Source organism: Sphaeramia orbicularis, chromosome 13, assembly GCF_902148855.1.
Source record: "Sphaeramia orbicularis chromosome 13, fSphaOr1.1, whole genome shotgun sequence".
NCBI lineage: Eukaryota > Metazoa > Chordata > Actinopteri > Kurtiformes > Apogonidae > Sphaeramia > Sphaeramia orbicularis.
In genome coordinates, this window is record NC_043969.1 from 17,224,160 (window position 1) to 17,252,016 (window position 27,857).

General features: G+C 39.3%; 1 protein-coding gene across 2 annotated transcripts; it reads right to left on the reverse strand.

Annotated features, from left to right (window-relative positions):
• Nucleotides 1-27,453, reverse strand: brwd1 (bromodomain and WD repeat domain containing 1). Of its 2 annotated transcripts, XM_030152124.1 has the most exons (44): nucleotides 27,214-27,453; nucleotides 27,042-27,100; nucleotides 26,893-26,922; nucleotides 26,618-26,677; nucleotides 25,402-25,552; nucleotides 25,117-25,215; nucleotides 24,067-24,227; nucleotides 23,527-23,748; nucleotides 21,970-22,070; nucleotides 19,557-19,627; nucleotides 19,297-19,397; nucleotides 19,149-19,189; nucleotides 18,951-19,052; nucleotides 18,336-18,489; nucleotides 18,121-18,255; nucleotides 17,595-17,723; nucleotides 17,185-17,333; nucleotides 16,899-16,975; nucleotides 16,470-16,694; nucleotides 16,161-16,344; nucleotides 15,892-15,982; nucleotides 15,116-15,238; nucleotides 14,923-14,993; nucleotides 14,427-14,658; nucleotides 14,145-14,261; nucleotides 13,611-13,718; nucleotides 13,325-13,449; nucleotides 12,936-13,018; nucleotides 12,213-12,324; nucleotides 11,187-11,248; nucleotides 10,880-11,035; nucleotides 10,623-10,743; nucleotides 10,323-10,448; nucleotides 10,029-10,095; nucleotides 9,836-9,886; nucleotides 8,669-8,794; nucleotides 8,430-8,582; nucleotides 8,120-8,277; nucleotides 7,836-8,008; nucleotides 6,052-6,177; nucleotides 5,772-5,963; nucleotides 4,639-4,962; nucleotides 2,660-2,803; nucleotides 1-2,567 (listed from the first exon to the last, which is right to left on the reverse strand). In XM_030152124.1, exons 1-44 carry the CDS (start codon nucleotides 27,248-27,250, stop codon nucleotides 1,168-1,170), a joined length of 6,729 nt encoding a protein of 2,242 aa, XP_030007984.1. In that variant the 5' UTR covers nucleotides 27,251-27,453; the 3' UTR covers nucleotides 1-1,167. The 2 variants fall into 2 exon arrangements, with proteins under 2 accessions (XP_030007984.1, XP_030007985.1); XM_030152125.1 differs by lacking the exons at nucleotides 16,470-16,694; nucleotides 16,899-16,975; nucleotides 17,185-17,333; ... (4 more) ...; nucleotides 19,149-19,189; nucleotides 19,297-19,397 and having other exon boundaries at nucleotides 16,161-16,334; nucleotides 19,568-19,627; nucleotides 27,214-27,452.
• Nucleotides 27,454-27,857: the final 404 nt, after the last annotated feature.

A 27,857-nucleotide genomic window follows, 5' to 3' on the forward strand; every position in this document is an offset into this window, starting at 1 on the left:
TACACTGTGAAATGTCTTTATTAATAAGAGGAATAACTCATTCATTGCACTCCACAACCACATTGCTTCAACAGTTTTCCTGTGAAATCTGTTTTATTAAAGATGTAGTACGAAAAACATTAAGCAAATTTTCATAAAGCGACTGTATTTAGAAACCTCCCCATAAACAAAACTAAACCATGTGACTGGCAACATATTTTGAGTCAACTCTGAAAAAGAATTTAATACTGCAAAAAGGTAACACAGGACAACAATAAAAGGTCTTCCCAATATGAGAAATCACAGTATTTTGCAATAAGTACTTTTGGTTACTTGTACTTGGCAAAAAGGTACCAATTTGTGACATATGGCAAGACAATGCAGTTAAATGTACAAAAAAAAAAAAAAAAGGAAAAAAAAAAAACCTCAAATGTAAAAATTAAATAAACACTTTGCTACTGACTGATCGCCACACCTCTCAGACAAGGTCATTCTCAATCACATATTTACATTGATTCACTAGAATACAACACAAAACTAATAATAAAAAAAAATGAAATGGTATGGGGAAAAGAACTTTTTTCATTTGGCTCATATCAACTCATAATACAGTCAAGCATTATGTGAGTGGATTTACAAAGGAGTGCTGTAGTCAAAAGTCTGAACGTGAATTCGTTTTGTCCCAGTGAGTGTGCTTGGACATCTGCTGACCTGGAATTGTTTTTTAGCTCTTAGCTCAAAAAAACAACTGCATGTCTGAGACTACAGTAAACGTAGTTGACCCCTGAGTTTCTAATGCAAAACTAGTGTATGAAATACCTCAGTACAGTGTATTTTAGTGCAAGCCAGCAATATGCTTGATTAAACAGAGGTATATTAGTTAGCACCCAAGCTGACAAGATTCCCCAGAATGGTTACTCTGCTGGACAAATCGCAACAAGCAGTATGGGAGGTGGGGTTTTGCTCTGTATCCTTGTGAAAACCAGCAGTTCAAATGCTTGAATTTGTATTCCATCTATAAACATGTTTTTCATAGAAAATATAAATATCCCTGAATGAAACAGATTCACAGCATTTTCTCTCGAGGACTCCAGTGCTACTACCATAATGTGGCCATCAAGTGTCTTTAAGGTCTTCATTTAATGTCCGTCTTTTCTCTAAAGCCGTTAGCTCCAGCTGCTAAGTCCTTCATTCACTGTCATTATAATTTACCGTCCGTTTGCCCCTGTTCCGGGTGTTCACACGTCTATTTCGTCGTTTGCCGTACGACTCGTCACTCTCTTCCTCTTCCTCCGAGGCAGCCTGTTTGCGGCTCTGCCTTTGTTGGCGACTGGTTGTCCTTTCACCAATCCCAGACCGTCTGTGACTTTTCCTCTTTGGACTGCTGCGGGACCCTGAGCTGGCAAATGAGTTTTCAGAGGATGAAGAAGACTGCTCGCTTTCCGAGTCAGAACTGTGATTGCTGCTGCTGTAGCTTTCCTTTCCCTTACGTTTTGGCCGCCCCGTATTCTTCTTCCCCCTCTTTGAACGACCTACATTTTCCTCCTCTTCCTCTTCACTGGAATCGGACTGGTTAGTAGTGTCTTCCTCAATGCTGTTGTCACCCTTCTTGGGGTGTTTGGAGGAGTCTGACCTGCTGTTTTTATTTTTCTTGCTCACTGGCGGCTCCTCTCTGTTCTCCTCTCCATCTTCGGAGTCTGAGGTGTAAATACGTTTTCTCTTGGAAGACAGCTGATTCCTGGTTTCACTGGGAGAGGTTCTGTCAGGCTCCTGCTTTTTATACCTCACTTCCCGAGATGCTGTGGCTGATTTGTTACCATTTCTGTGTTTACTCCGGCTCCCAGAGGCAGAGTCTTCCTCAGAAAGTGAGTTGTCACTGATGTATTTCTTTTTGGGCAGATTGCGGAGTCTTGGCCGTCTGCTTGCTGCATTGTCTGAATTATCTGATTCTTCGTCTGATGAGCCAGTGGAGTGTTTCCTCCTCGACTTCCTCTTCGGTTTGTATTCCTGCTCAGAACTCTCTGAGGCAGAAGTTTCACCCAGAGGCCGTTTAGATTTGCTCTTATTTCTTTTTGGCCTCTTTATCTTTGTTTCAAATTCATCACTGGAGTGATTGCTTTCTATTTCCCATTCTTGATCTTTTTTCTTCTTTTTCACATGTGTGCTAGATCTCTTTGGAGTATCACTGAGCTCCTCTGATTCTGCACCTTCCTGTTTATTAACTGAGGCAGATTTTTGTTGGTCTTGGCTTTTTGATGATGAAACTTTACTCTTTTTCTTTGAGTCCTTGAACATAGATTCCTCGACATTTCTTCCATTTTGATGCGAGTGTTTCAGGGAATTATGTTCTTTGCCCTCTTCATCTGAGCTTACAGGAGGTTTGTGTCGTGTGGCTCTGTGTTCAACGTCCTCTTCCTGCTCTTCCTCCTCACTTTTAATTCTGTTTTTCACTGTGCTTCTAGAGGGTTTCTGAGATGGCGCGGACCGTCCCTCCTCAGCTTCTCCAGAGCTCTCCTCCTCCTCTTGCTCAGAGTTGCTATCAGACTTGTGATGTTTCGAAATGTGTCCATTAAGACGGGAGAAAGAATCTGCAGATGAACAGAGAAAGTCATTAGAAAACTGAATACAGCAAATTTTACACAATTGAAGCTTTGTGTAACTGATAACGTTTTAGGACTACCTTTAGTTTTTGCAGAATGTGGCCTCTGTTTGGTGGAGCTCGCATCTCCATTCTGCTGATTGTGAGAAGAGGATGAAGCATCACTGTAATTCCCATCCTCTTCATCCTTGGACTCATCAGCTGTCTTATTTGTCTTCTGAAAGGCTAGAAAGATAATAATAACAGAAGTGAGTGAAAAATGTTTTTGCACAATAGCCATGGATGGTCAATGCAAGTGACAATACACAGCAGTCCAAGTAAAATAACCTAAACAGACTAAAAATGGTACCACTTTTGTTTTTTTTACTTTTGCTAAACAAAATAGGGATGTTTATAGGATGAGTTGAAATTAAACAGTATAACAGTAGTCCAACCTACCACTGAAAGAAAGAGTGTACCGTGCTATAGTTGTTGGTGATTTAGATCAGGGTCCAATCCGACCCAAAATTTACACTGAAGATATTAACAATCAATGGTGTCAAAATCATTTTAGTTCAGGGACCACATACAGTCCAGTTCAATCTCAAGTGGATCCGACCAGTAAAACAAAATAACTCCAAATTTCTCTCTTTGTTCTGACGTAAAAAAAAAGTAAGAATACATGAAAATGTTTACATTCACGAACTACCCCTTCACAAAAAATGTTAATAACAAGAAAAAAATATGAACCTGAAATGCCTTAAGATAAATAAGTACAATTTTACCACTGTTCTAAATGTGTTGTGTTTTTAGATCTACTGTGATCTGTAAATTGTAATGCATGTGTAAATGACTGCACTTATTTTTCCTCAAGACATTTCAGGTTGTTTGTGGTTGTTCATGTTATTCACATTGTTTAACACTTTCAGTGCCATGGGCCGATTAAATCGGCTTTACGAAAACAACCTGTAAAGTGCCACGGGCCGATCAGATCGGCTTTGGAGAACACGCCATATTTGTGTACAAACAAACCATCCACCCCCATTTCTTTCTCACATTTCGATGACGTTCTTTCTGTGTCCCCCTTTTGAGACCAATCAGACGGGAATTTGAGGTCACGCGACCGAATAATATTTTTATATCTTTTTAATGCTTCTTATTCTCCGGTGTTTCATCAGAGGGAGCCCTCCATGCCGGGGGGCGGCTGTGGACTCCGGGGGCTGTGGCGCCTTCTCTCACTGGGGTCCGCTCCTTTCTGGTGGGTGGGGGTCCCAGTTGGCCCTCTCCCACTTGTTGGGATGCGGGGCTGTGTTGCTGGTGCCTGGTCACCGGGGTTGGTGGCTGCATCCTGGTGCGGATGGCTCCCTGAGACAGCGCCTCCTAAATTGATGTTTTACTTTTACTTGTACATTTTTGTTCTGGTCTACCCGTGCTCAGTCAGTCTTCTTAAGTATGTGTGAGCTTGTGGGTTTGCATGTATATGTGTGTGTGTGTGTGTGCGGGTGAGTGGGTGGGTGTGGGTGGGGGGCGGTACTGATTTTTAAACTGATATGTAAAGCACTTTGTGCTACAGTTTTTAATGTATGAAAAGTGCTATATAAATAAAGATTATTATTATTATTATTATTATAAATTATGCAAATTACGATCAATAATGAATCGGCTGCGTCCGGTGCGTTTTGGATCTAATCAGCAATCGGTCGGATGTTACCGAGCGGTTTCCTGCAGGATTCTTCAAATATTATAAAAACGACGCGAAATACTGAAAAACGGCCAAATTCTGTGGCACTTTTAAGGCTTATTAGCCCCTTAACTGTCTGGCACGTAAAGAGTTAAAGGGTGGTTTATAGATAATAACAATTTCAAAATGTAATTTCACTTTTTTCACCCTATAACATTTAGAAATGTTTGGAGTTGACATTTATTGGTTATCATGTTAAGTCCGGCCCGCTTCAGATCATATTGGGCTGTATGTAGCCCCTGAACTAAAATGAGTTTGATACCCTTGTTTTAAAATGATCACTTCAGCTGTATCTTCTATGCGTTATGAGGGAAACAACATTTAATTTCATAATTCCTACCTCGCGTTGAAGGCTCTTCATCTGAATCAGAGCTACTCTGGATCACTGCTGTGCGTTTACTGGCCCGACCTGTGTGGCGAAGGCGGCTACTACTCCTTGTAGGTTTCTTCTCCTCCTCCTCCTCCTCCTCCTCTGATGCTTCAAGAAGTTTAATCTTATTCACAGCTGCCCGCGCTGTCTTTCTCTTGAGTGACCTACGAACTGTGATCTCATCCTCCTCTTCTCTGTCCGAGCCCTGGGACGTAGTTCTGTCAGAGTCACGGTGGTGACGTCTCTCCCTGCGAGACGTTCTGCTGCCATGACCATTCATCTCTGTTCTGCTCTCTGAAAATACACAGAGGACTGATAAAGGTACTGACTGGTAGTGGTGCTGATGGTACATATACTCTGATGATAGATATACAGAGTGTCCACAAAGTGTTTTAATAATTTAAAAATGATGTGCAATTGAATCATTTGTCCATTTTTCTTCAACAAAAGATCAATTACTGTAAATATTTACCTTGACCTTTTGACTGAATACGTGTCACCACAACTGGATGACCTTCAACCAAACATCATTTTTCCAGTTAGATGGTGCACCACCACACTGGGTTCTGCATGGTGATGAGTTCCTAAATCACACATTTTCAGACCAGTGGATTGGAAGGGATGGCCCAATTCCCTGGAGACCTCGTTCACCAGATATCACCCCCCTGGATTTCTTTCTATGGGGTTATGTCAAAGATATCATGTATCGAATAAAGATACGGGACATCAAGGACCTAAAGCCAAAGATCACTGATGTCATTGACACCATTGATGAGGCTATGCTACAGCCAACATGGCAAGAAATTGGTACCATCTTGAAGTGCTTTGTGCAACTAATGGTGCCCATATAGAGGTGTATTTATTAATGATGCAAAAACTTCAATATCAACTTTTCATTTTATAATCATTTTCACAGATTTGTCTATTCATTTGCTTTTGTAATAAATATATTAAATTGTAAGGAGACTTTATGGACACTCTGTAGAACTTTTCTAGGTATGTATAAATGTTAACAAACAATAATGCTAGGGTAAACATGCCTGGAAAATACCAGTGAAATAAGAAAAATGACAAAACTATGAGCTGTAGTTTCAGGTTTATACCTGTCCTCTTCCTGTCTGCTGCAGTGCTGTGTCTTGTCAGCCGTGTACTCCTACTGTTTTTTGTTCTGCTGGGATAGCGACAACCTGAAGACTGGGAGGACACCTCTCCATCCTCTGCCTCTTTACCTTCACTGTCAAATTCCTCCTCCTCTTCTTCTTCCTCCTCTTCGTTGTCATCACTGTCACTTGCAACTGCCAAAAACAATATATTTCCAAATACTCAATATTCTCAGCCATTTAAACCCAAATTCATTTAAGAAAACTCTGAATGATTCCTGACCTCTTTTCCTCTGCTTGGCACGTTTGCTTCTTGTAACTCTTGTTTTCTGCCTGCGTTGATGTTGCCTTGATGAACCACGACGTTTGTCCTCTTCCGACTCACTTAGCTCACTCTCACTGTCGGACTCTGTCATGAAAAAACAGAATGAATGATGTTTCAAATTTATTCTTAAACAACTCAGCATCTTAACCTTTTTAAGATATCAAAGGAAAAAGCAGGTGGAGTAAAGTTTAAAACAATTCCTGTTAGCTGTCAGATTTCAGGAGACTTCTCCAAGATTAGGGTTAAGTCTGGCTCAGACTACAGGTGCTTTAAAATATTAACAGATTTTGAAAACAGGTTTCATCACACACTTAGCTTTGAGAATCCACACAGTTCTACACGTCTCTCATCTGAAACCTATGCAACCATAAGAAAAACAGCGTAACACACACTAGAGGGTATAGTAAGATTATCATGTCATATGTCACAAGCAATGTGTAACTTTATGCAATCTGATGTTGCATGAACTCATGGAGATACAGATGTAAATAGATGGAGACTAATGCGGTCATCTAGCTCACTGGATATACTCTGCTGGGATAAACCTGCCATTGGACAACTAGTAACGTTGCTACCTTTCTCTATTTTGATATATTTTGTTACTGTTGTAAAGTCCTCCTTTCAACATGAAAAAATAATAATAACCTTCAGGGTAGCAACACTGAAAATAGCCCGTTTTGGCAAACAACAACATATTTTTGGCCCTTTTGTGTTGCAAAAACTTTGTCATTTTAATTCTATGAGTCATTTCCTCATGTGCACATGTATGACCAAAACAACTTCTCTGAGACACCAAAGATACTGTCACTGCATCTAGCACTTAATCCCAGCCAAATTGAGTGTGATTCGTTTAAAGAAATATAAACTAGTCAAACCGCCCACAGAGTTTATTTTTCCCTATTACACAATATTGGTGAATGGTGCCACGTCTCTCTCGAAGGCTGGCACAGCTCAACCAAAGCTGAAGAACGGTCTGGCTACGGCATAAAAGACATTAATAAATGGAAAAATAACACTCCAACAACTTGCTGTAACAATTCTTCACAGTGAGAAATAACAAAAACAGAAGGTCGGATGAACAAATGACAAAATGCTTCAGGATCTACAGTCAACACATGAGAAGTAAAGGTGAAATTTTTACTGTTAGTTTTAACATTTGTCAAAGGCAGTACGCAAGGCAGCATTAGCCTTGTTAGCATCTAGGACTGTCCCCTCTGTCTCAGTCATTACTGTACCCTAACTTAGAAACTACTGACAGGACTATTCAGATTTTAACTCTTAAATATTAAACAGGTATGAAAACGATCAGGGGGCCATGATGTGTCTGTGAGCAGTTCAGGATTCTCACATTATGAGACTGTCCATGCCAAACACCAGTACCACCCACAGTTAGAGATTAGCTTTATTCTGATTTTTGGGAGGGGTGAACCATGGATCAAACTGGCCTAAAATCATGTAGTATGAGCCTGGCCTTAATTTGAGGTAATTTCAAACTACATAGACATAAAAAAAAACAAAAATTAGTATGAAATATCATTTGGACAGCAGATTAAATAAGAGTGTCGTATCACTTGGACTACACTTGAGAATAAGTACGTGCTTAAAATGAATTGCCAAGTAAAAGCCAGGAATTAAATAAGACTATGCACAGTACAGTCGCCTCTGTGGAGAAAAGCCCTGTCTGGGTATTTTCTGAAACTCAAGAACCAGTCTATCAGTGAGAGATAAAGGCTCCCTTGTACCTGATGTTGATGAAGCAGCTTTGGAGCCGGAGTCGTCCTCGGAGGAGCTGTGCCCTGAGCTGCTGCCTCTACTCCTCCTGGCCCTCTCTGGAACAGACACTTTGGCTGAGGTAGATTTGGTCACTGACGTCGTCTCCACTTTTTCCTGAGTTTTGACTGCAGGTCTCTTTTGACTTGAGAAAAGAAGGCGCCATTTCAGGATATAATAGAAGAAAGGATAAGCTCTAAATTATGTGCAAGAATTCTTAAATGATAAAATTTTATATTTTTGACTGTAGACAGACCTTGCTGTGCCAGGCTGATCCTGCTGCTGCATTTTCTTGCGGAACCTCTGGCTGCGACGGAGCCTTTCACTGCTCTTGATAGCAGTTTTGTACTCTGATATGATCGTTCTGATTTGCTCTTCAAAGAAGGCAGAGAGCCGCAAAGTCATACTATAAATCTAGGGGAAAAAAGAATTAAAAATTTAAAAATTAAAATACATAAGACAAAACATAAATTGAAATGCAGCACATAAACAATAAAATTGTTATATTTAAGTGGATATTTTGGTATTTGACGACTTTCTTCCACATATTTCTATAAATCGTTTACCTTGGAACGTTTATTCGGTGTGTATGCTTTAGCATTAGCAAATATTAGCCGGGTATCTTTGCACAGCTCTGTGGGGTTTTCGTAGTGGTCTTCCTCCAGAGTCCTTTTCACCGTCCCAAAGTCCATTGGTGTATCAATGATGCCATGGTAGTCCTGGAGAAGGACACAAAATATGTTTGAGACCAGAAAATGTGACAAGTTTTTTTTTAACCACAATTTTCCACAATGCAATGACTTACTGGATAGTTTTGAGGATCCACTGGTTGTCTGAACGGTTCTGAGTCCTCACATTCAAATATGTAGTTAAGTAGATTCTTACACTGCTCCTTCCAAGAGTCTCTGTCAGGCAGGACCTCTGCTGAGCGCTGCAGATATCGAAGAGGAAGAGAGGATGGTCATGGACGCACGTCAACCTGCCACTAAACTGCCACCTGTTTTCTCTTAGAGATCATCATGTTTCAGTCAAACAAAAAATGATGATGTGGTATACTGTAAGTCAGACAAGTCACATCAAAGTGTGGGAACACTAAGTGAGCATAAAAATACTGCACCAGCAAAGTGCACTCTACTGGAAATATTAAATTCAGGACAAACTTAATGAGTAGAGATTCACAATTACCTACAATTGTCAGGATGGAGAATCAGCTTGAAACCTTCATATACACAAATGCAGTATTAGCAGGTCGGGTTGGCTTGATTTAGAATTTAAAAACACACCAGCACTTTTTTAGGTAGTTGTTGGACAGAAACCTCTGAAACCAAGTAAAGGAATGAGAGTTTATTGAGCTTGGTCAATAAAGAGTGTGGCCCCTGTGACGATTAATATCCGCTGGACTCCTCATTGAGTGAGAGTAGCAAATGATTTCAATCTGTGGTATGTCTTCCATACTCCAGAATGACCGCTTGACCTTCTCTCGGACGATCAGTGACAGTTCTGGTTACACTGAACCAGTGGTGGTGAAGGACAATGGCTGGAATGACTGACATTTCTGGATCCAGCTCTGGTGCTTTGACCAGACTGGTGCAGACCGATGGACATGTTTTTCTCTGCTTGTATTAACTGTGGCATCTCTGACAGTGATGTGGATCTCATATTGTGATCTTTTTAAATAATGGGACCAGAGGCTATTTCAAGATGGTCAGACGACTGTCAGCTCAGAAGTTAGAATTTCAGATCAGCTGTCAAACAGTATGCTGCATTGAGTAAAAAACAACTCAAGCGGAAAACACCTAAAAGTTTGCCACTTTACAGATCTTCATCTAAGTTAATAGGCCTGACCCCGATTTGGGTACATTTGGTTTATGATTGTTTTTTATCTACAAAATGCATGTGGTGCATCTGTGAGTTTAATATCACAGTCCTTTGGATGTGACTTTATATAATCTGTCTTCTATAGAATACTAACCTGACGCAGTCTGTGTCCAGTGGAGGTTCCTGGTGCCTCTGTGTCCTCCTCCTGTAAACAATACTCATATTTACAGTGGATTGTAACTGCCTCTTGGTAATTTCTGTCATTTGAACAATCTAATTGACACTATGATAGCAGTTAAGAGAAAATGACAATGATCAGACATAACTATACTAATAATAAAGTTCACCTCTTCATCATCGTCCATCTCTTCAACAGCATTGTAGATCTCCATGATATCTGTGCAGCTTGGATCACTGCAAGAGTAGGAAAAATATGTCAAATATTAAACATTTGTTTTAAATAATTAACATCATGTAACTTAACTTTTTTGCCCTACGTGCAGGTTAAATCAGTGGTAGTTGTAAAAGTTATTGGTAGTTGTTGGTCTAACAATATAACACAGAGTTTAGGCTGTATAAATATCTTGAGACTTTTTAATTTTGCTGATGCACATTTTTATAAATGTTGAAAAAGTACTTACTTGACAAATTTCTGGAGAACATTTGTGATGATTTTTGAAGAGTGGGCAATCTTGCTTCTTGGCTCATTGAAAGTGCGGGCATTGTATGCAATATACCTTGCATCCCAAATTAATGCCGAAAGGCGTCTGTGGACCAGCAGAGGTAAGTGATTACACAGTCAATATGAGGCAAACTTCTACACTGTATAAAATATTATTTGTTAGAATTCATGGTGTTAATCAGCCAAGAGGGAAACAAACTTTAATGCATTGCTTTGATGTGTGTTAATGTTGACATATGTGAAAGAAGAGGAGACTCACCTGTAGAATCTGTTCATTAGTCGTAATCTGATCGTGCCGAGATCAGTAGGGTAGGCAATTACGGTGCAGTAGGTGGGATACTGGACTAAGTCCACAGGACCAGAAAAGGGACCTGCGATCTCTATAGCAGAATCAAAGTGCAGACGTGGGTTAGACTAAATGGAACCAATATTCACCCAGAACAACATGCTGAAAATGAAATGGTGATTTTAAAGGCACAAGAAGAGCTGAAAAGAGGTGTATGTATATGTACGCACCAACAGTAAGGAGCTGTTCAATCCCTGCTATGATGCGTTCACATTCCTCATCCCTGCTCCTCTCCCCCCATTCTCCTGGAAGAGGCTTGTACATCAGTTCACTCATCTCCTCTGCTGTCACGGGGATCCCACCTCCTTCAGTCTCAGGTTGCTCGGCTGCACAGAAAACACATGCATGTTCAATAAGCAGGACTTCCATGTACAACATCCGCAAATGTATAGCACATAGTATGCCTTGAATGTTTGAACAGTGCATCGAAAACGTGATGGAAAATGTCACAGTATATTTGAGGAGAGGAATGATTACCATCATCTGGAATGGGCTCCACATCCCAAGGACTCAGCTTCTCAGTTTCCCCATTGTCCCATCTGGTGACAACATAAAACAGTTTAAGGCAAATTGCCAAAATCAGTTCTCAAAAGTAGCAACTGCTTCACTTTGATTTTTATTTTTTTCTTTCTTTTTGCTCTGCTACACAAAAAAACTTTTCAGTGCATTCTTTTGAGTCAGTGTCATAGTTTCCAAGCTAGCTTCAACAAATTCATATCTGAAAATTGGAACTGCATCTCAATATCCGCTATGAAAAATCCAGCCATGTGTTTGTAAATATAGACTGTAAGGTATGAATTTAGCATTTCTAACTACCGTCAAAGTTTTGTCAAAACAATATCATTTAAAGCACATATTCTAAAGCTGTACAGTTGTGACTGTGTCTGCATTCTTTGTCAAACTGTGAAGGTATGAGGAAACATGCAAGAAACAACCTACTAAGACTGCTTTTACACCTTGAGCTTTTAGCCTGAAGTGAACAGTAGTGTGTTGGTCTGACTTGTTTGGGCAGGTGTGAACACAGTAACTGCATTCAAGTGCTGACCTCAACAGCCGTAGTCAGACCATTTATATGAGATACTCAACAAACAAACAACTCTCTAACAAACTACAGAGTGGCTTATTTTTGGTAAGAACATGATCCAACCTGATACAGGTGTACTTTGCAAGTTTAAGCTCAAAGGTTTCATCAGTCAGGTGTACTTTGCTTTCTGGGATGTGCCAGAGCATGCAAACTGCAGCAGTTTGTGCACTAGTAGCAGTGGCTAGCTGGAGAATGTTTCTTTCAGAAAATTTCACACTAACACATAGCCAAGACCTTCCTGTATTTTCCTTTCTTGCTCCCATAACTGACACATCTTAGAAATAAGTAGAATGAACGTTCAACTGATTTTTTTTACTGATACATTTCAGATTACTTACATTTTTCTCTATGTGGCAAGAAACTGAAACATGGAAAATGCTGCAGTGTTGGAAACTCATCAGCTGTGTTTGCTTTCTCACCTGACTTTAAAGCACTGAAAGAGACTGTCTGGGTATTCGGGCTGATAGGGCTCCTGACAGACGATGGTCCCGAACCACCAGGCATCATCTATCACTGAGCGGAATCTGTCGTCTGCACCGGACATGGACAAAGAATTGATTTATTAGTAGAATGAACTGTAAGGCAAAAATCTAAGAAGTGTATTTATTAAGTATTAAAATTACTCCTGGTCCTCTTTTTGAGTTTGTAGATGTTACATTGATAAAATACAGATAAAGGATTTAATCGTCACTGAGCTGTAGTTCTTTGCTCACTAGCTTGGCCAGCCATCCTGTATTCTCAGTGTATTCAATACTGAGAAAAGAGTCTGGAATTGGGCCAGTCACTGCGAAATATGTAAGATCTATTCTATACTGACCAATCACAAGTCTAGGAGGGCAGGCGTTTCGCAATACGTCATACTTCTTTTTGTCCCAATTCAAAGTAAGTTCCAAGTCCGCAAATCTCTTTTCAACTGTTGTCGGTTGTTTATTTGATTAAAAAATAAGGACTGAATTACAGATTACACCCTGTATTCTTAAATTTCTCTGACAAATGTGTCATGTCCGTCTTATCTGTGTTGGTTTACTCGGTTACTCTGTTAGTGCCGCCTTCATATTTGGAAGGACATATAAGCCCCACAATTCCAGACGGATTTCTCATTGAGAAAGACGGATGGCTGGCCAGGGTATTTGCTCACTTACTTGGCTGCCAGTTTCTCCGGAGAGCCTCGTCATAACTTTGCCTCAACACCAAGAAATCGATCACATCAGGCATGTCATGATACCTATGGAAGAAACCAGAGTCACTGTAATGGCCAATCATAACGGAAAACATTATTTATATGGAACTAATGCTAATTTACACTGACAAATTTACATCCATTTCATAAAACAAATTGCATTTCAACCTATTACGAGCAAGGTTTGATTGTGACAATAAAATAAAAAATAAGACAAGATCTGAACTTTAGGCATCACTATCTAATAAATTCCTTAATCTTCACAAACTGTACCTTCATTAAATAAACCTTTATGAGCTGAAATATGAAAAAGGAAAGCTTGAATGTGTTCTTCAGTAAATAACTACTTACTTGACAGAAAATGACTTGTCAGTGATTTTCCCAGTGCCGTGGTCGATGAGAGTCAACTTCAAACAGCAAAGAGTTGGCGGACACACTTCATATTTGATCCCTGTGATCTTCACAAACTCTTGGTCCTATTAAATAAAGAAGCAGGATACTGAATGTGATGTAAAATTTGGAAATGTGACAAATATTTTCAACATAAAATGGTTCAAATTAGACAGACTCAACACTAAATTCTTCCATCCGTGAAACTGTCAGATTTTCAAGATATGAAGCAGACATATCCTCTTACCCGCAGCTCCAGTTTCTTCCAAGGCTGTTTTTCTAAGTTAATGGGATACAGTTCACTCCGGCTCACTGCTTCAACATAGGCCTCGTGTCCCTGCCGAAAGTAGATCACCTGAAAAGTACAGAGAGAGAGAACGATGATTAGAATCCCCTGAGACAACAACAAGAGATCTGATCTTAAGATCCATTTGCCAGAGACTACTATGACATGAGAGGATTTACAATTTATATGAAAATGTCTGTTTCTTCTTCTTAGTTACATTAGTTCTGTGTGAAAAGAGAGGGCCTTGGACTACATTTATAAACACAAACAATAAACCACGACCTCAAACATAAAAATATTTTTAAAATTTTCACTACCCAGTATGCTAAAATTGTTTGAACTGTTTTACAATTTGAAGCTTTAAGGTAGATTTTTTATGTAGATTTCCTATGTTTTTATTATTTCTCAGAGCCGCCACTGACAAAGCCACTACAAAATTGCCTCCTCATGGCCTAAACGGCTGTATGATGCCCTAATTGTGACATCATCACATACCTCATCACCCATTTGGGGAACAAAAGGAGACTTCCTGGGAATGACATCAGTGATCCACGGTGAAGGTCTGAATTCATTGGAGACTTCCCTGTTGATGGACGGCCTGGGCTTTGGTCGCTGATTGGATATAAACAAATCAATGTTTTCAAACCTTTCAAAAACTATGAATCATTATGTTGCTGACAAAGGCTTTGCAATGATTTTAGCTTTGGTCTGACAAAGCAGATTAAGTCCCCTTTCAGTAAAGTAGGACATCCTGTAAGCACGGTGTTAAAAACTCACCCTTGGTGTCTTGTTTTTTGCTTTCTTGGCCTTTTTGCTTTTCTTCTGAGGCTTTTCTTCTTCATCACTCTGTTGTTTCTCCTCCTCTTCCTCATTCTCTTCCTTCTCTTCCTCCTCTTCCTCAGAACTACTGAGCCGTCGCCGTACTCGTTTCCGTGACGATAATGGGGTGGAGGGCTGCAGATTTATACCCGCATCTGCTGTCCAATCTGAGTACTCACTGGACGTATGACTGTTCACATAACAGTATTGATTTCAGTTACACAAATAAAAATGGGCAACCTAAAAAAACTGAAATTATTAACTTGTTTAATTTTTGTTTTAACCTGCTTGGGGTACCAGATGGGTGGAGTCTGCCACCTAAGATGAAACAAAGTTCTCCATTCATATGAAGGTCAATGCTTTTCTGACTAAAATCAAACTTGCTAAAAAATGAAGCCCCTTATCTGGTACTCTAAACAAGTTAAATATTATCTATGCATTGTAACATTTATACCTTGAGCTATCACTCTTCCACTCTTCCTCATCATTGGAGGAGTCCAGGTCACTGCCATCCAGTTCATTCTCCTGTGCAGATAAAATTAAAAATGAAAGTTATTAAATAATGAATCCAAATTTTTAAAAAAAACAGTACCATCCTTTGAAAACACACATTTGCTTAAGTCACAGGAAAGTGGAGAATGTGATACCTCAGTGTGTGCGTCTGAGCTTGCAGTCTCCTCTCCTTCTTCACATGACAAGTCGATAAATTCCAGAGTGTCGCTGCGGCCATGAGCTCGCTTAGTAGTGGGAGGCTCATCATCTGAATCATCCTGGGGGGACAGATGGGACTCCCTCAACAACAGCACAAAGATTTGTACGCAAGTACGTAGTTGTAAAGACAGAAACAAAAATGGCTGTATACCGTGTCATAAAAGGAAGATAATTAACAAAATATCCTGTAAATAAAATAATGTTACAAACACTATTAGTCACAGGAATTATTCTGTGTGAATCAACGTCTACTGGCGAACTTCAGTCGGTATTTTCCTCTCCTTCCACTACCCGCATCTTGCCATTTTCAAAGTCCCCATCTCTAATTAACAACTACATGCTGCAAATGCCACATTTTGGTCAAGATTTGTATTGTGCAATAAAGCAGGCCTGCTTTGTTCTTTGTGCTAATTTATTTTGTTGTTATTTAACCTTTTAAATGCTGGTGCTCGCCTGCTCCAGTGCTAATGCAAGTCCCCCACTGACACTCTTTGCAATAACACGTGTATATCCATAGCTGTTCCCCAAGACTATTGGGATTTAAAGAATTCCAAACAAGGCACAGTAATTTAGTTTCCCTATTGCAGAATGACCACAGGTTCAGCTTTCTCCATTGCTGGAATAGAAATAATGTTTGCAGAGATATGCCTAGCTATGTAAGGATAAACTACAAAACTGAAGACAAACAGTTGTGATGGAAAAAGAAACTTACTCGACAGCTAGTGTAAATAATGCGTCTTTTCTTTGCACTGTACAAAGTGACCTCATCATCTCCTCTAGAAGTTCTGATGCCCTCCTGGTCCCTGGAAACAAAAGGGCATAGATTTTTGATCCACATGAATGGCAACCGAATTGAAAGTAATGTAATGTCATAACATTTTGTTAGAAAAAGAAAATTTCATGACAAACTATGAAAGAAGTTTCTACAACACAAAAAAAGATGTTAACAATGTCATATGATCTGTGATTGATTTTTTATACCTGTAGATGCTCGGTGGAAGCTCTGGCACCACCACCCTGCGTCTCCAAGCCTGCAGGTCCCTCTCAGTAGCCATCTGGCTGCGAGGAGCGTTCTGGTGCATCTGCCGAACACCCTCTACCTGCCCACTGCGCCGCAAGCCCACATTAGGAGGAGACTGCACATCTGCTCGATCGTTTACAGACACTATGAGAGAGGAGACGTTAAAAAAAGAGGAATATTCACCTTCAGTAAATGCATATGGGATATGTTCATGGTCAAAGCATTATGGGTAGATTTAAATGTCAGCTAAAGCAGTCCAGTTCTGATACCTCTGCGTGGTGTGCTTGGTGCCAGAGCAAAGCCCTGAGCTTCAGCTTGCCCTTCTTGTGCTGCTCCACCCCCCTGTTCATCTTCTGTTCCAGCCTGGCTCTGACGGTCCTGCTGCTGCTGGAGCTGACGGATTGCCTCATCCAGGAGGCTGCTGCGTCTTACTGCCACCTCCTCATGCTCTGCAGTCTGCTGGCTGATCACCTGCTCCACCACCTCCCCGTCACCTGAAGAGGTCACGTACAGACACACTAACAGCATGAGGTCACTGCTGGAAAATAACATAGCTCATTGCAGACAGTGTCAAAAGACTATGGTTTCAGATTACACATTAAATTATCATTTACTGGATTTTGGAAAATTTGTTTTTTTTAAAGGTCAATGTTAACAAAGACTGGATGAGGCTTGCAGACATTTAGTTTCATTCTTACTGGTGGCTACATATCCCAGTTGAGGAACGAGGTGTTCAGCAGCAATATTCTCTCGGCCTGGAACAAGACGCTGGTACCTGAACACCAGAAATAAAAATATTAGATTGAACAACATTATTAGAAATATAATCAACAGTATATGGCTGTTAATTCTTTTTACTGCCCTTAATATGAATTGTATAAATAAAGATAACAAATATTTGAGATAAAATGAAATGAAAAATTACAAAACAAGGATAAAGACTTAATTTAATAATGTAATAATGTAATTGAACATCATGTCTACCTCGGTGGATGGGGGTTTCCGTCCACATCCACTAGGAAGGGTGGAGGCATGAGATGGGGAGCCTGCTGTGTCTGTTCATCCAGCACAAACCCATTAGAATCCCTGATCAGAGGCCTGTAGTCTGTGTGGAAGAATACCTGGTCTGGAAGCTGTGAAGAATAAAAAAATTAGAGGATATAGTTTCGCCAAGCTGCATTCGTGAAGATGCAGAGAAACAAATAATGTGAGATTTTTCAGATTCTCATCCTTCAAACACAGACATTTTCATTTTGACATGCTCAGTCTCACTTCAGAAAAAACACTTAGTTTAGTACACATAAAAATTCTCTACGTAGACCATACTGTTTATTTAATGGGAAACAAAACAATCCTGCAAACTGGTATTAAATCTACATAAGACTTCCTCTTGCCTTTTCATAAGGCTTAGAACTGCCGAATCCGAAGATGAGCAGATGGCCATGAGAGTCTGTGCAGGCGAAACGCTGGCCATCAGGGGTGAATTTGCAGTCGAAAACGGCTCCATGACCCTGGCCCTCGATCTGTGTGAGAGACAAACACATCGGCGGAAGAGAGTCATTAACAAAAGAGAAAAACTGAGGACAAAGACAGGATTTTGAAACAGCTGAAGTGTTTTGGGTTTTTTTTGCTTTTTCTTTGCAGTGTGTATCCTTGGATAATTTTCTTTGTACTTTCAGATACTGCGCTGAATCTGAAGGGGATTCTTTTTCGATCTTTCAGTTTTTACAAAATAATACAATCATGAGGCAAGATGAAGGTTGACGAAAAAGTACAAAGCACCATATGCAAAGACGAGGCAGACTGAGAGAAACTAATCTCACTTGGATCACAGATCAATGCTATGTTGATCATCATGGTCTGTTACTACATGTTAGCCTTGTGTAAAGCCTGTTCTGTCAATGCTGCATATCAGTGTACCATGTTGAAGTAGTGCTGTGTGTTTGTTCCTCGTAGCAGATCCCATATGAACACATTCCCATCATGGCCAGCTGACAGGATGATTCTGGGGTCAAAGGGATGTGGCTCCAGGACAAACACCTCAGCCTCATGACCCTGAAAACAATATTCAAGTTAGTACGCTGTTTTGTTATCTACAGTATATTACAATAGCAAACTGCATCATGTTGAGTTACTTTAAGGATATGTAGCAGCTGTCCTGTGTAGGAGTTCCACACTTTGAGGAGATGGTTGTTAACGGCTGTGATGACTGTATTGTCATGGCGATCCCACGCTACCATGGTGACTTTGGGTTTGAAGTAGCTTTCTTCTTCACTCATTGCTTCAGCACTGAAAGAAAAAGAAAAACATTAGAAAATATACAATCTACATCTGACACATCCTTTTTTCTATGTGGAACATGGTTGTATATTTAATGAACACAAAATGGCAAACTCAGCAGCTTCCCTTACTGAAAATGGCTTTATTAAAGGGAGCGTCTTGCCACCCATTTCCATCTCAACAGGATAATAGTATTTGTCTTTTCTTTTTCACTGAGGAAGATGCACAGTTTGTTTCCAGGTGTTACAGTCATAGAACAGTTACGCTTTTACTTTTACATAAATAACATTTTGACATAAACCAGAGTGATACTCATGATGATGTTTTTTAAATTTTTTTGCTAGCTTTAAGAATTTGGGAAATTTTACATTCACTACTCTACATACATGTATAAGAAAATGACAATGTATGTATATGTGTGTATATATATTAAAAAAACAAAACAAAAAAACAAGATCATTTCTTCCTACCCTGGAAGAGTGGCAGACATGTTGAGTAGGATGCACCGCCACTGCTGCCTCTGATGGAGTTTCCAGATCCGTGCTGTTCCATCTCGACTTCCACTCACAAATCTGAGGCAGCACAGCAATAACAGTTTATGCACTAATAAATGTAACTGACTGTCATTATGTATTTGAGTATTATTTTAATAAACAATGATATTATACCTTTCCCCAGAATGGCAAAACTGGATGCTATCAACTTTGTCCTAAAGAGGCCAGAAATATGCAGACGTTGAGACATTTTGTTTCATATACAGTTAAATGTTTTTGAAAACATGTTTCGTCCAGTGAATCAAAAGGTATGGACTCTCACCGTGTGTTCGTGAAGTTCTGATATCTTTTCTGGACTACCGCTTCCTAAGTAGTATATTCTGATAACATCATCAGTACTTCCTGTTGCTAAGAACATCCCACCTGAAAGATATAGTTTTGGAAACAGTTAGCCGCAACTGTTTAAACTAATATTCAGATTCTCTGACATGTGAAAAACCCATGAAATGGCAAAGAGATGGGTTTATTCAACACATAAGATCATTTAATAAAATTACTCTTTACCATAAAATGATTCATTACCTGGACTGAATGAAGAGCACACAGTCTGAATTCCTGGCCTCGGCCTTTCTGTAAATTTATGCGGCCGATCACTTGAAGGAAAGCAAAAAGAAAAAAAGTTAATGATTTTACACAAACCAAGACCTAGGTGTCACTGAAGTGTCAGTACTGTGCTGTGTGGAATGTCGGACAACTTTGGGCCAAAGGGGTATTGTAATCATTTTGTCATCTATCTGTCTGTCCATCCGTCTGTCTATCCATTCTGGCTGAAGGGTATTAGTGTGCAGCAAGTTATGTTTATAATGAATTGCTTAAGCATGTGGCCAACCCAGTAAACTCTGGTTTTGACAGTCCTGACCTTTATATCTATTCTTTTTTATGAGTCAGCACATCTTTCAACAGCTTTTAGTTAAAGTTTCGGGTATCTGGCTGTTCGAAGTCACAGATGTCAGATCAGACATCAGCTTTCCTATTCCAGATCAGGCTCATTCACATAATGTTAGGAAATCTATATATCTGTATATTCCTGTTGTTGGAGTTGCTTACAATTTAACTAGATTTTTAAGTTAATGACATAAACCAGAATGTGGCTCTTATTAGCAACTTAAAAATCAAGACACTACTGCAAATTTCAGACAATCAAGAGAAAGAATTAGAATCACAAGCCAAACTCTCATTTTTATGAGCAGCTCAAAGCCCCTACTGTTAAATCCACATCTCATCACCTATTAAACTGCTGTTCCTGTTGTTACTGTTCCACACACCCCCTCTTCCATACCTTGTGATCTTTGTGTTTAAATGCCACCTCTACCTTTAGTTCCCAGGCCACAGTCAGTGTGACTCCAGGAAAAGTCATCAAACTGGTAGATTTGATAAACATTTCACAACAGCAAACTCGTGGACTGTGGATGTTCAATGACTTCTTCAACATTAAGCCAGGATACAGCTGGTTTCTCTAGAGAACTGACACTTTCTCTGTTTTACAAGTTCACTGAGAGCCTGTGAGGTTTACTGATAGACAAATAAGCCAAACTGCCTTTAACATCTGCCAAGTGTGCTTTTAAATATATGGTAATCTATTCTTGACATTATGCCTTTAAAAATGAACATGTATAACTAATATTTCTTCATAATTATAAACACAAAAGTGTTTTAGTCAGTGCAATTCAAAAGGACCAGTTTTCCTCTACTAGCTGGTAGGTGGTATACTGTACAGGTGTGAAGTTGGCATTTTCATTTAAATACTATTGTATTTACAAACTAAGTTATGACACAATCACCATATCACAATTATTTTCATTAACTGCAATAATTTTGCACAATAATGATAATCATCTCTATACATCTGTATAAAATCAGTTGGAAGTGATGTCATATTTCTATCCATATTACCACATCATTTTTAATATTAGTCATTTCTTTGTCTGTTTACAAAGTCTAAAAAGTCAACAAAAATGCATTTTTTATTACCTATCCCACTATTCAGTGTTAACAACTGTCTCTTACACTTCATAAGTAGTACTGTATATGTATAAATAGATCTATGGCAAGGCATATATATATCACTACATAAAATGAGCAGAAAAAGTAGACTACTACTATGGAATTTAATCATCAATTAAAATTTCATTATCATGAAACCCTTGAGACTACAAGCTGATTGTCTGAAATAAATTACAGCAGCAGATACATAGTACTGAGATACAGTGGGATGCCTGTTAGGGATATAAACTGTTAGGCTCTTTATCTTATAAACACACACACGAACCACTATCTGTCAACAGCTCCACCAGTAACAACTCAAACTGCTGATAAAACAGTCAGCTTCACCAGAGGATCCAAACAAATGCCTGACTTTTCAAAAGTGTGACAAGAACAAAGGATCAACAGATGTACTGATATGCATCTTTTCTACAGCAAATACTAGGAATAGTTTATTCATTAACTGATTAAAAAAGCGAGTATATGTACCCCTTTTACAGACACACTTCAGCCTAGACCGCATATCAACACTTTCTCTTAACATTAGTTTGTGCCAAGTATTTCAGTTTTCTTAAAGCTTCTTACTGCATTCTATCATTTACATTTCACTTAATTGAAAAGTTGGTAACGTTAATACAATACATGACAGGCTGCCAACACTTCTGTTTTACAAGTGTTGTTTCAGTTATACAACATCTAGCACTATCTGCCATGACTTCTGCATAATAAAAATTGTGCGCACGCACACACCCATGTAGAGTACACATACTACAATTCACACAAAATGTCCCTGAACATAAGAAGGAAGGGACAAAGAAGCAAGATCGGGTAGTGGTGTTTTCTATAGTATTTTCCATTGGCTGAGACATTGGGTGGACATGTTTGTCAGTTAAAAACAATTCAAGTTAAGTGTATAACATTTTAAAAACTGATTAAAAAAATCAGAACTCACCTAAAATTGATATTATTGACATCCCACTGCCAGAAGCAGACAGTAGCATCAGTTCCAGTGGACAGCATGTAACGTTTTGAGCCCTTGGCAAATGGTGAGAACTGAAAACATATTCACAGGTCAGACATCTAAGTAGTTACTGAGACTTTGGTCCTGTTTGATGGTACACATACATACATATACACACACATATTATATATATATATATATATATATATATATATATATATATATATATATATATATATATATATATGCACAGAATGGTCCCCCTGTGATCCAATCACAAGTGGACGGCTTCACATCTCATTTCACACTCTCAGTACACCTTAGAGTGGGGGAGCACACACATGATTTTCACTGATGCCCGCTGAATAAACTGTTGTTTGTAACCAGCAGGAGGCAACAATGCACTTTCCTGCCTAGTCTGTCAGAAATTAAAAGAAATCAAAACAACAAAGGCTATTTATTTCTTGATGTGCTCATAAAACTCAAATCACCAAAAATATTTGATGCTGTGGACAAAACCAGCTTACATGTGCAAGTGAGTTCATACAGTTTACAGAGAAGCCGTTGTTCAGCCTTCACACCTGTACTTAGAATTGTGACCAGATCACCATAAACACATATTTACACCAGGCATAAACAGGGCCTGAATTACACTTTTGACAATTATTACAAATTTTGCACAAAACAGGAGGGGGACCCATTCATGTTCGTTATATTGTAGAAAGAGCAATGTATTACATAATGAGGCAGAGACTCATGTTGATATTTAAGGACTAAAACAAACCAAATCACCTGACTTAGTTTACGTTCAGACTAAAGGCAAATGTGGCCCAAATCTAATTTTTTTGCCCATATGTGACCTGTATCCAATCTGTTGAATACAGTTTGACCAGCACAAATCCGATTTTTTCAAATCCCACCCAGGCCACTTTCATATGTGGTCTTAAATCTGATACGTATCTGATATTTTGCAATGCGACTTCAGTCTGAACAGCTAGGTTACATTTATCCGACCTTTATGTCATTGAAATGCAACAAATGTCACAATTCTGCATCCCAGGAGGAGAATCGGCAGGAAAAATATATTTACTTCCGTAAACACAGTGCGTGCCTGCGTGGTCACGTATTAAATCAGGACCTCTTTTGCACATGCGGGTCACTTCAGGGTCCATTCATACTCAAAACTGATAGAAGTCACATTTAATATGCAATATGAACGAGCACACAAAAAAAAAATCAGATTTCACCAAAAAATCCAAATTGTGCTTTAAGACTTGCTGTCTGAACATAGCCTTACATCAGCTACGTGGCCAGAGCTACCTATAACCTATGTTTTTGACTAAATGGCAAAAATATTACAACTGCTTGATTTCTGCAAAGGCCGTTTGGACTTTAAAGGCCATTTTAACTTAATATGCTCAGACGTATGAAGGCCACGATAATATTTGAATACCTTAAGTGTATGAAAATGATAAAACGTTGGTTGACACAGCATAGCTACAGATTTAACATGAAAGCAGTGTGATGCGGAGCCAAAGCTTCTTTTACCTGTAGGGAGGTAATGGATCCACTGTGCCCCTGTAGCACAGCCACAGGGGCACAAGTACGAAGGCACCATACACGGATGGTCTTATCACAGCTTCCTGCGGCAATTAGTGTGTTTTCATAATTAACTGCCAAGTCTGTGATCTCTGCAGAGTGTCCTCGCAGTGTGGAATGAAGCCTTCCATCAAATGAAGACCAAATCTTCACCAAACAGTCATCCGAGCCCTAAAGACATAATTGATCTCAGGTGATGTAGCAGTGTAGCAGAGGTAGTACTGTTACTTTTTTTTTTATATTCTTCTTTGTCATTTGCACATATCATAGAACAAGTATGAGGAACAGTGCTAACATGAAACCCTAATGTGTAGAGGTTCTCCTGTGACATAACTTCAGTCTGATCCTCATAATAATGGTATGCACAGCTATAATAAATCAGAGTAAATGTTTTATTTCAGTACATAATTTTTCTGCCCAGTGGTAACTCATGCTTCATAACGTTTTATTTTTCAATGGGGAAATATGTAAAAGTAAGTTTCATCTTACTGTGAAGATCCTGAGACCGGTGCGATCGAATGCGATACAGTACACTGCGGACAGATGCCCCAGGATCCGCCGATGCAGCCGCATGTGCTCATAGTTTCCGACAGGATTGATGGAGCTGAAGCGGTGCACTCCTGTCAGCTCTCGCCCTCGATGTACCTTCACTGTTGATAAGATGCAAATTATCGGAAGAGTAGACTGTTAACAGTGGGACAAATAATGTTGGCATGAGATGCATTTCATATGAAAGTATTTAATGTGAGCATATAATGTGGCTTTTCCAGTAGCCTTATGCTTCAAAACATTGTAGCGAATTTAACTCTGTCTATCATCTGCTTCTTTTGCTTGCTTTTCTGTGCCTTGTTATTTAAATTGTGTTAGTTACATCATGCCTTGCCTTCCCCAATTCAAAGATGATCTGTAAAACAATAACAATATTCCTGAAAAATGAAGGCCGATGTCCAGCATCTGGTTTGTATCTGTTACTATGGCAAACGAAAAAATATTAGAGAAACAAGGACACCATTCATGATGTGCTTCTAAACTGTTAAGATCTAACAGCCTCAAGCTGATGCTGCATTTTAAGCATTTAATGAGACCTATTTGTAGCTCATGACTCCTAAAATTGAAGCTCCCTAAGCAGATAAATAAGCTCCCATTATATTTTTTTCAAATACATAAAAAGAATCCAAATTGCCTATATGTATATTATTTACCAGACCAATGGTATTTTCAGGCTCAAATAGAAAATACTGTTGTGAAAATCTCAGATAATTTGACTAAATGAGAACAAACACTCATTGCTAATATCCATATACTTCTGGATTAAATACTAAATCATACTCAACATAAGTGACATCTTAAACAAACAGCACATATAGGCCACATACAGACCAACCTAGTATTTAGTAATAATGGCTTAATAAATTCTACCAAAATTTATTTTAAAAAATGTACATGATGGAAAAGGAGTCACTTTGTCTATTCACATTTATTTGTCCATTTACTTACTCTTAACACTCAATGCAGGGACATAAGGAGGTTTGGACCTACCTAAATGTGGAGGTTGTTTGCAGTTCAAAGGCCTCTCTGGTGGTCTTCCCCTGTGAAGGGCTGCATATGATGAAGCTTCAAACCGCACATTATCGCAGCCTGAAAAAACAAAACAGAAAATCAAAAGAATAACTCAGCTGTTAACAACCTGTGTGTAAGAGAAAGGTTTTGAAGAAAAATTATCACCGACATCTATACAATCAAAACAGTTAAATCATGTTAATATGGTCCTATTCATTTTAAGATCTAAAAATGTTTTCCCCGTGAGACACTAAAGACAAGTACCTTTCGCAGTCCTGAGCATTGACTGCTTTCCAGACCCCAGGAGAGAGTGTACACCTGGGACACATGATGGCACCTCTTTATCGAGAAGTGGTCCAATCTGCTTACATATCTGAAGCAAATGGTCTGGTGCAATATGTCTGTTGGCGGCAACCTATAAGGACAAACAAAGAGATTAACAGTGATACTGTACACTATTTGTAAAGCATAACAGTCTGAAAATTGTAACGCTTCGAATGAGACATGGGACAGGCAAAGTAATCATACACAGAAGAAGCAAACAAAGAAATGGACACTCAAACATGTGAAAGAGCCCCCAACACAGTGGGTCCACAATATAGTGCACATTAATAAATGCATTGCTTTTTCAATAAAAGCTGACCACTTTTGTGATACTTAAATGCCTTCTTTATTAATCAACTTGCTGTTTTCAGTTTTATCTCGGTATGTTTAAGTTTAACACAAGACAAGAAATGTTAAGATGTTACAGTGAGTCGTCTGAGCTTGAGGTGGTTATTTTTCACTTTTGACACCTCTAGGCTGAAGAAAGTAAACACTCACAGTGCATATTTTTCCTAATGAACACTATTCTATGGTGTAAACAACAGTATTCAGTACAGGTCAGATTTGTTATTTATCGTCTTTGTATGGTTTTGATTTGTAGGCATGACATTAAAAATGTAAATTGTGCACTTAAAACACTAAATACAGCATCAAATGTAGACTGACTGGCTGTGACAATCTCCGACAGTGTATTTACTTGGTGCTTTTCATGTGCTCCTGAACTCCTCGTCCCTGGGGCGTGGCTTCTTATGCAAAACTTTTTCTTTTTATGGACCAATCACAGCGCAGGTCACATGCAAAATAACGCAGAGACAGAGCATCTCGGCCTCTGATTGGCCAGCGGAGCCGTCTCGACGACGCGAGGAGCTAACTACCCACCCTATCCGCAGTACAACAGTCGGGGCCAAATAATATTAAACCCTCAATTAAAAACACAATTTTATGTGCAAATAAAACGCAACTGACGCTTGAAATTTTAGTCCGTGACAAAGAGATGCCACCGTGGCAGCCATCGACTTACAAGTAATCCTAATAGTCCCACAGGATAAAGAACAAAGACCGTAAACAAGCACAGAGCGTGGACACAGTCCCACAGTAACAAGACAATACATCCAACCACAGTCAACTTAAAAACACATATTAACTTAAAACTCACCACATCTTCATATGATCTCGGGTGCTCGTTTCCCAGCCAGTCCAATCTCCCCGGTAAGAGCTGTCGAAAACAAGAGTTTAGCAAAGCGGAGTCACTACACAATTCAGCGGCACCTACACATAATGCTAGTAAAAAACCGGGTGATGTCAAACGAGTGAGACGTACAGAGGTATTAAAAGTCAACTGAGTGAAACAAGTTTTATACCCAGACTCAGTCAACACCGACGGATAGCAGCTAGCAGACAAGAAGAAGCAAAGACAGCAGGAATACACACCTGATATTCTTCTAGTTCGCTCGCGAGGACCTACGGTGGAATAAAAGAGCTCGTTCAGATTATATCGCCTCTATTAACGTTATTATCATACAGCTAGACAACTATTTGGAAATAGAAGACAGTGTGCCAGTCAAGGCACGCCAGCTCACCTCAGCCGCTCTCCGACATGGACCCGTTGTTAGAAAACGAGATATCAAGTAATAGAGCTCTGAAATTGAAGAGTGAGTAATTAAATTGTGACAAAAGCAGTTGGGATATCAATTAACACCGCCGACACCGTTGTACATTGAGCTATCAATTGGGTTTACTTCTGCGGCTTACCCGACTCAAGGAGCGAAATGTTCCGATTTTTGGCCATTGAATCGGCCGTGATTTGGAGAGGTGAAACAAATTTTAGTCCAACTTTATGGCTACTGAGAATATGATATATTTATTTAATTTCGGTAACACAGCTCTGACCCCCTCCACAGTTGCTCCCGCTTTCTATTCAGCCTGTTTGCAGTCGCCATTGGAAGGATGAGGCCTCAGCGATACGACTTACTTCCGCCACAGCGGAGTGAACACAGGAAAAAGGGGGTGGGGAGGAGCAGCCGTTCGACAAAAGACAAAAGTGTACGTTACGCTCTGGGTTAAGAACAATTTCATTACCCGAGCATAATATCATCGATTAACGCCATTTTAGCCCAACAACATAAACAAACAACGGCGAAATGTAAAAATAAATGGCCGATAACACTAGAGTTAAACCGGCCGGACCCCTTTTTTACTGGCAAGGTCGTCAATTCTGCACATGACGTCATCGCTAATAGGTGCCAATTTTAATATGTTTATTAATTTATCGATCGTATTATCCAAGAAGCATAATATATCTATAAGACTAAAACTGTGAATGACATTCGCGATCACCCACAGAAACCATGAATACACGATCAAATATAAATTTGTACTTATATTTTAATTTCTAG

Bases quoted from the DNA above. Each gene is read 5' to 3' on its own strand.
- brwd1 (XM_030152124.1), bottom strand. From the start codon at position 27,250: ATGGCCAAAAATCGGAACATTTCGCTCCTTGAGTCGG. The intron at 5,964-6,051 runs GTCAGGAATCAT...TGTTTTTGGCAG, and splicing joins TGCCAAGCAGAGGAAAAGAG to TTGCAAGTGACAGTGATGAC. The intron at 2,804-4,638 runs GTAGGAATTATG...TTATCTTTCTAG, and splicing joins TGAAGAGCCTTCAACGCGAG to CCTTTCAGAAGACAAATAAG.